Raw genomic sequence first — 8,415 nt, 5'->3', positions numbered from 1 at the left:
CAGTCCAGGCTAACCCTGAACCTGCCCGGGTGAGGAGGCGACAGCGGGGTTAGCAAACACGGCTGCTGCCAGGCATGTGCCCAGAAACCGGAGTGCCGCAGCACGAGCCAGCCTTGTAATAATACGATAACTAACGTTAAAAGACAGCTCGGTAGCTAATGGCACATCCCAACATTTCCCGTCCCATTGAACCACTCAGTGTCCAGCTTTCATCAAGTTAAAGGGAGGCTCTCCAAGCTCGTCAGCTTGAAAAAGAAGGATCGAAAGCACCAGTGTGAGGTGCCAGCCTCGGTGCCCAGCACGAGAGCTCCTGTTGCCTCGTGCACGTGTGCGTTTCCGCTGGCACGTGCAGGGTCTTGAGGGAGACGTCCCAGCTCCTGAAGTGACGGGCAAAATTGCATTGGCTTTAGTAGCATCAGGGTTTCCATCCTGAGCTGCCCGTCGAGCAGCTGCCAGGCTGTAAAGCAGCTGCAGATGCCACGGAAAAGCAGACACGGGCATTGTGCCAAATGCAACAGCCCCTCGGTGCGGCCCTTGTTGGCGACCCGTTCATCCAAGCCGCTGGGGCCAGGCCAGTGATGGTTTTGCTGCCGCGTGAAACCCAGCGACAGCACGGCCTAGGCACAGGACTGGAGGGCGCAGGCTGCTTTCCCAGGTTAGCTCGGCCCCCTTCCCAAATGCACGACCTGTCTGGGCCTCTCTTCCAGCCTCTTCTCGCTCCTGAGCGGAGCCTCGCTGGAAGCGAACTTCACGTCGCACATCGGAGTCACGCAGGAGACACCCGGGGACCTCAAGCTGGTTGTTAAGGATTGCCAGGGCCTTTTCGGTGGCATTAAAGTCAACCTGCGCAAGAGGTGAGTGCCGGGAGGAATTGCGCTCTCGGGCCATCCTGCATCCCAGATCGCTGCACTTGGCGGCTTCGCTTCTTGTGCATAAGTGATTCTGCATTTCTGAGAGCTTTTCATCCCTAGCACTTTGCAAAGAAGGGTCCGACCCCGAGTCCTGCTTGGATGCCCCGAACGGGACTCGCTTGGTGACCTGCACGGCGGCCGCCTCTCCAGTCCTCGTTTCAGCCCGGATGCAGGATTCGCCCCCCACGACCACCCCAGAGCGGCTGTGCACTGATTCCCAGACCTCGGCGTCATTCAGAGGAAATCTCGGCGGCCTGCACGGCGGGATCATTGCACAGCGAGCAGAAGGGGCCGCTAGAAGAGCAGCTTTCTCCATAGACGAGCGCGGGAGCCACATACCTCTATTGCACAAACAGCCGTGTTTAAAATAACACGCAGCCCTCAGGCCGGCTCTCTGCGCGTCTGCAAGGGAGAAGTGCTCCTGCCTCAAATCTGCACGTGGGAAGACGTGCTAATGGGAGGGTTTTTCAAAGGCGCTGGACGCCCGCCGGTCCTGCCCGAGCCCCTGGGAACGGCGGATGTTCAGTGCCTTTCGTGCCCAGCACGCGTCAGGATGCTGGGCTCTTCCCCGATCCAGACCGGCGAGGCGCTCGGGACGCCGGGGCTCCTGTTTTGAGACGCGCGTTGACATTACCTTGAACTTCTTTGTTTCTTCCTTCCTAGTCTGCTCGGTGGTCTGGCGAGTGGTTTGCTGAACGGCACGCTTCGCACCCTCTTGCCGACGCTGGTAAGGCTGCGAGCGGACGGGAAGCTGCAACTTGGCCAGAGCTGCTGTTGTTTTCAACGTTGCCTGGCAGGTTTTTAAAAAACCAGACCGATCCGTATAGACGTATATATAGTCACAGACAAAAACCCATAATTGAATTGTGCATACTTCCTTGATCTTTCTGGGAGCCAGGATTTATTTCTTAAAGGTAATTCAAATTCCATCATGCAACGTTACGGGATAATTTGTAAGCAATTGCTTTCTGAAATGCCTGTTAGTCCGGAGAAGGCACGGTAAACAGAAGTGACAGGATCACTTAGTAACAAGCCACTTGTTAGAAAAATCTTTTATTCTGTTAAATAGAGTCTGTGCCATTCGGCAGAGGGGGCTAAGCAATTTGTATGGCTTTACTCCATGGAGAAAGCTGCGTCCAGCTTGCTTCCAAGGCCCCGAACCGGAGGTGACCGGTCGAGCTAGGGAAACTTGTCCGTCTGACTGTGGGTCGCTGACCGAGGCTTTTCTGCTTGTTGCAGCTGTGTCCCGTGGTCAATATTTGGGTCAACCTCATCAACATGAAGCTGCACTTCCTCGACAGTAAGTGTCGGGCGCGGGTTTTGTTTCCTCTGCTGACGCTTGGGGTCTCGGGCCGCCTGCTGTGTTCCTCTCCGGAGCTAATCGCGGGCTCCGGCGCCCCAGAAGCGGCAGGGCACGGGGATGTGCACGGTCTCCGAGGTGCAAACCGGGCGGTGTTTGGTGCATTGCATCTCTCCTCCTAACGGGCTTCCTTCCCCCGCGCAGGCACCGTCTCCTTTGGGCTGCTGAGCAAAATCCACTCTGCCCTCTCCGCCTTGCCCGTGTCCACAGGGCAGTTCTTTGAAGTGGACTTGCAGGTACCGGCTTGTCCTCACCCGTCATCTCTGAGGCTGTGCTTCACGCCCCGCGACTGCTGGGCTTGGGGATATTTTGTCCCGGCCCCCTGCCCCTCCTAGCCCATCTCCCGGGCCTGCGGGAAGGGGTGTCGGGAGGTGGGCTTTCGTGTGGCTCCCCTGGCAGAGATGCGCGAGTCGTTCCCTCAAAAATGGGAGGCCTGCCCCTCCCCGCTTAGTGGCTTCGGGACCCAGCCACAGACCACAGGGACTTCAAACACCGCCCGCCTCGCGCTCGCTGTCCTGCCTGCGCACCTCCCCGTCAGCTGGGTGGTCCCTGGCGCCCGTCGGGCTTTAACGCGCGGCTCCGGGCTCTTTCTGTAGGATGCACCTTTCCCGAGCACCTTCATCAACTGGCTCCTGCAGGGTAAGCTTGCGTCCGGCACGGCTCTCTCCTCGGAGACCCCGTGAGCCTAGAGAGGAGGGTGCTTGGGTCTTGGTTACTTTTGTCTGCTCGTCTAGAAGCCGGCAGGTAGTTATCTCAGGGGAAGCCCCCCTTGGGGCGGTTATGAGCCAGGACTCCTGGGGGCTTTCCCACTGCTCTCGTAGCTGGGCGGAGAGAAGATCCTGCCCATCACTAGGGCTCGCTTTCCTTATCCAGAGACAGGGAGTTGCTGTAGTGCTTACCTACCTTGCAAGATGCCGTGAGGCCTGATTCGTATTTGCAATGTGCACCGGGATCTTTAAGACCCATCTAGGACATTGTACAGAAGAAGGAGGGCATGCCTGCAGTCTCAGCCTTTCCAGAGATATATGGTGGTTGTCTGGCAGGCGCCGAGTTATCTTTCCCTGCAAGGTCAAAAGCTTTTAACTTCGCCGGCGCTTGAAATGACCTAAAGCAAAGCGTTACAGCAACGAGCATCTGAGCTGATGAGAAAGGCCTGCAGTTGGGGGTCGGAGAGCCAGAGACGGCAAAACGTGGGAGGGGAAGTTCTCCTAACACGCCCGTTCGCTTGAATCTCTCCCAGCCTCAGGTGTCAACCCTGCAGCGCTCAGCCCGTGACCTCCTTCCCGGCAGACCCCAGCAGGCAACCCAGGGTAAGGACGGCTGGACCAGGTGGCCAGGGAATGGTTTGGAGGCCCCAAATGCAGAGCCCCCTTGCCACGTCCGCTTGGTAGAGTTAGAGCGCCGGGCGGGTAAGCACGTGCATGCCGTGCTACCTGCAGACGAGCCTAGGTGAAGCGCTACGTTGCTGCCGGGTTAGAAGCTGGCCCATGCCCTGCGCGCAGGAACCTGGCTGCTAGCAAAGTGCTTCTGCGTTGCGCAAGACGCTCGCACGATCGCCCGACGCTCACACGATCGCATGCGGGAACGTAATGCCGCGACGTCCGTGGCCTTGTGCGGGGCTGATGCAAGGAGCATCGACACCATCTGCAGCAATGATCATCGACCCGTTTCTCCGAACCTTTTCAGAGTACTTGCTGATCAGCTGAACTCTCCGTAAACGTTGCTTTTCCTCCCGTGGAAAGATGAACAGAGCTTGCCAAGCACAGCCCGTGCACACTAGCAGCAAATAAACTCTTCCAAGGGGTATTTTTCAATGAGACCCCAGGCTGGATGCCGGAGTGGCAGGGCGAAGTCTGCTGACTTCTGCAGTGTGAGGACAGGACCCGTCTGACCTTAAGCTCTCTGCAGATGTGTTTAATGTGAGCGTCCGGCAAGCTCAGGACAGAAGGCAAAGGCGCAGAGAGGGCCACTCTGGTGCTCGGGCCTGGGGGTGGTGGAGTCATTAATGCCACTATTTCCCACCCAGAAATTGCACGGCTGATCCCCATGGCTTGAGAAAGGGGCTTGCTGGGGTGAGACGCAGAAGGAGAGCAACGGGGAGCTACAGTGGGATGAAAACGGGCATCTCTTTCGCTTTCCGTTGCAGCGTGGCAAGCTCCAGGAGTGCCCTCGGGCTCGGCTGCTCGGCAGACGTTGCTTGTGCGGATGCTGATGCTGTCGGAGTAGGAGTCTGGGCTCTTGTTTATGGAGCACAAAATCCTGGAGGCGACTTTGGGAGGTCGCCTAGTGCAACCCCCTCCTCAAGGCAGGGACATCCCTGTCTAAGTGGTCTCATCTGCGTGTCTGTCTAACCTGCTCTCAAGCACTTCTGAGGACGAGCAGCCTCTCCGAAGCATGTCTTAGTGCCCAGTGCCCAATACCCCTTGCGGTATGCGCGGTCGGCACTCCTCTAGCTTGTCACATCCTTGTGACCTCCTGACTGTAACGCTCTTCGAGTCGGTTGCCGTAAAACCCACTTGCATCAGGAGGTCTTGCTAAAGGATACGGGCCAGCACCTGACATGCTTCTTCGTGCAAAACCCTCCCGGACTTCAGCAGCAGCGTTGCATGGGCTGAGGCCGACGTATCAGGCCCTGGCGCCAGAGCAAACAAAGCTTTTCTTTCAGACAGGGCTTCTCCTGGCGTCTGACCGCTCCGGGAAATCCTGCTGGTGGAAGAAACTTGTGCCCCTTGGAAGCGTCCCACATGATGGAGGGGAGAAGAGCGAGACCGAAGGAACCTGCGCTCGACCTCTTTTCCTTGCCGCCAGCATTTCCGGTGCTTGGCCGCACACCAAAGACGTCGTGCTGTTTCCGGCGATTTGAGTTCAAAACCAAAAAAGCATAATCCAAGTGCACAGGTAGCAAGCATGTGGGCAAGCATTTACACCTGGAAATGATCAGAATCAGTTTTACCCCAGCAAATAATCTCCGCGCGGCTTTGGGTGAGCATTGCATTGCATCGCGGGTTGGGTGTTTCGCATCTCTTGTGTTTCTCTTTCCAATAAAAGATCCTTCTTCATCTGCCTCTGAGGTCATTTTCTCTTCCAAACGGGCAAAGGATTTTAGCATTTGCCAGGGTTTTGCTATTCATTTCTCCTTTCTGCTCCAGAAGTTATTCTGATGCCCAAAGAATATTGAATAGAAAAGCCCATCGGAGAAGCGTGCGCCACAATGAGATCCCGGCCTGGACTGGAATCTAAATCCTGCCCGGCCCTGGAGGCGGCAGGCCTCTTGCCATTTCAAGTAGCTGCAAAAATGAAACCGGAGCTGAAGAATGAGCGTTTCCCCGAGTTGCATTTATGCAGATTTATGCTGCCCTTGTTCTTGAGTCTTCTGGTTCATTTACTTTTCTTATTTGCCTCTCCCCCTTTCCCAGCGAGGCGGGTGCTGACAGCGCAGGGGCTGCTCTTCAGCTGCCAGCCTTGTTGCAAGAAGGGGGTCTTTGCACGGGGGCACACAGCAGGGCGGCTCAGTGACCCCCCTACTGCAGTCATCTCTCTGTCCCTTGGACCCGCAGCTCTCCCTCTGGGAAAAATGGCAGGTGGTCACACGTTCGCTGGCCCCGCTCCCACGTCTCCCCTCCATCACCCACCCCCAAGCTCCCACCACTTCAGCCACGGGGAGCCGGTGCTCTTCCACAGCCGGCAGCTGCAAAGCCCCAGCGTGGTGAGAGGAGAAGAAATGCAGAGGAGTGAAGGAAGCTTTCTCACCACGCGGGCGGTAGTAGTTCGAGCCCCTATTGATGCCCGCAGCCCTCCGCCCCCGGGCTGGTCCTGTAGCACGAGGATTCGGAGTACCTGCGGCGTTTCGGCAGCCAGCGTCCATCTGCCCCCCCGGCTCCCGCAGCCCTGAGCCTCGACTGCTTGTATTCCAGCCACGCGGCGCCCGCAGCGCTTCTTGAGGCAATGCAGCCGAGAGCAGCAAATTGTGCCCAATTATATCTTGCTTCTGGATGGGAGCAACGGGGGAGAATAACAAGGCTGTTTTGCTGCTGCCAAGCAATTTGTCGACAAACGCGAGAAGGGAACAATTTCTGCAGACCCAAATCCCAGTGTACGCGGCAACTGCTTGGCCTGCATCAGGCTGGCAAAATATGTCCTGCAGCTCCTGTGAAAGAGCAGCCAGGAAAGTCTGTGCTTGTCAAGCTGCTGGCATCATTTGGCTCTCAAAAGGGTGCACCTACATGTTCATTAATGCGCTTTTGCTAATGTGCATTACATTTAGTACCTCAGGGCACGCTTACACATGTGCTTTAATGTGCATTAATGTGCTTTAATGTGCATTAGCCTATTTTAATGTGCAAGACACCAGGAAAAGCTAATCCGAGCCCAGACCTCCGCTCCCGACCAGCAGCAGCGTGAACAACCGCCGGAGGACCTGGGAAACGAGTAGCACTTATGGCAGCATTGAGAAAAGCTGCAGTATCAGTGATTAGCCTAATTAAATTAGCAATCCCGAAAGATTACACGTTGTCTGCGCTACTCAAAGACGGACCGGCTGTTCTGACTGTCATGACGCTTAGTCAATCTATTTTGCCTTTTATTGACAAAAGGTAAGTTCTTCGATAAACCCGATGTGGACAGCTTGATTAAAGGCCAAGAGATACTGCACTAATTGAGTGCTTTGAGGATGTGCTCAGGCTGCCCCGCGCAAACCGCGGGGCTTTAGCAAGATCCTGAGCACATCTCCCCGACGCGGGTCGGGGGCAAGTGCTGACGGGCACAAAGCCGGCGGGCAGCGCCTCAGTCCAACGCGCCGCGACTCTCCGTCTCTTCGGGGCAGCACGATTCATCCGGATTCGGCCACTACCGAGCCATGCAGAAGAAAACCTGGCTGGCTGGATGCACTTCTGAGGCTTGCACACTACGGTCACGACTGCACTGACCAGCAGCCTGATGCTTGTCAGGAGTGTGCCGGAGGCTCGAGGCTTCCTTCCAGGAGAGGGCAAGTATCCCGAGTAGCAGGGCCCGCTCGGACGTTACCTTTGGATGGGCCGTGCACTTTTCATGTTGCTTCCCAATGATTTACTCTGCGGGACATCAAGTGCAAATACGACAGCAGTATGTCGGAAATGAGGCCCTTTGCTCTCACCGCTGTGTTGGTCTCATCCTACAGCAGGCTTTGGGTACGTTCGGGCCAGACAAGGGCACAGGAGCAACGGCTTTACGTGGATGCACAAGAGCCACGGAGCAGGTGGGGAAGAAGAAATGATAAGAAGAAATGATAATATTGAACCAAGAGCTCTTTGTGAGCAAACGCCCTTCTGAAAAGCTAGACTGGCCGCATTAGATGAGGGCACAACTCGAAGTTCTGCTGATTTGGATTTAAGGGATGAATATCTTGCATAGATGCCTTGTCTTTATAGATCGATCGGGTGCCTGTGTTGCATGCCGGGGACGTAGCTGGCTCAGGGCAGGGGCGTTGGGATGCATCCCAGGCTGGTAGTGCCCGGTGTCTTTGCCAGCTAACGCCACCTTCGATGGTCTGCGCGGAGCTAGCACGCGGCATCGACTGCTTTGCAGACAGCTGTTCTCCTCCCAGCCAGCGTCTGCGTTGCCAAGCCAAGTGAAGCCTGTGCCGGGGAGGAAGGAAGCCGCTCTCCGCTGCTTAATGATGCCGCGTTGAGTTGCAAAGTGATTTGCAGGGGGCCACCGGGACCGTGAGGCTGTCCGTAGCAGCTGCCCAGGTGTTTCCGTCTTGGGCGGCACTTCCTGGGAGCTGGAGAGCCGCGGCCAGGCTCCTGCCACCCTGCCCATACGCGAGGGGCACAGCCACGCCACTTCTCCTTCCCGCCGTCCCCGTGGGGTTGCCGCACCAGTCTGATGGTCATTTGTTATACAAACTTCTTGCTGGAGACGCATGTTCTGCCCGAGGCCACGGGTATGGGTGCAAGTGACCCCTTGCTCCTGCCTCGCGCCTGACGAGGCCGAGAGCCCCTGGCATACCCCGCGCTCGGGCATTTCCATAAACCAGGGCCCTGAGTTTTGCCACTTCTGGCTTCCCAGCTTGTTCCAGGGCAGAGTTTAACGAGTGCTGTCAGTTTATTGCCTGGTGTTTCTTATCTTTGGGGGACTCCGTGTTTATCCTGACATGGCAAAGACAAT

The 8,415-nt window shown here is 56.7% G+C and overlaps 1 protein-coding gene across 1 annotated transcript in view; it reads left to right on the top strand.

The window, feature by feature from the left end:
- LOC112551389 (BPI fold-containing family B member 4-like) overlaps positions 1-3,546 on the top strand; it is a 6,098-nt gene extending 2,552 nt beyond the window's left edge. The window contains exons 4-10 of the mRNA XM_025212180.1: positions 1-29; positions 708-854; positions 1,575-1,638; positions 2,151-2,211; positions 2,416-2,507; positions 2,868-2,910; positions 3,512-3,546. The exon at positions 1-29 is cut by the window's left edge and continues 67 nt beyond it. Coding sequence (XP_025067965.1) covers positions 1-29; positions 708-854; positions 1,575-1,638; positions 2,151-2,211; positions 2,416-2,507; positions 2,868-2,910; positions 3,512-3,546 — 471 coding nt within the window. The remainder of the gene's footprint in view (positions 30-707; positions 855-1,574; positions 1,639-2,150; positions 2,212-2,415; positions 2,508-2,867; positions 2,911-3,511) is intronic.
- Positions 3,547-8,415: the final 4,869 nt, after the last annotated feature.

This window comes from Alligator sinensis, unplaced genomic scaffold (genome assembly GCF_000455745.1).
Source record: "Alligator sinensis unplaced genomic scaffold, ASM45574v1 scaffold1032_1, whole genome shotgun sequence".
Taxonomy (NCBI): domain Eukaryota; kingdom Metazoa; phylum Chordata; order Crocodylia; family Alligatoridae; genus Alligator; species Alligator sinensis.
This window is presented reverse-complemented; position numbering and strand designations above follow the sequence as displayed.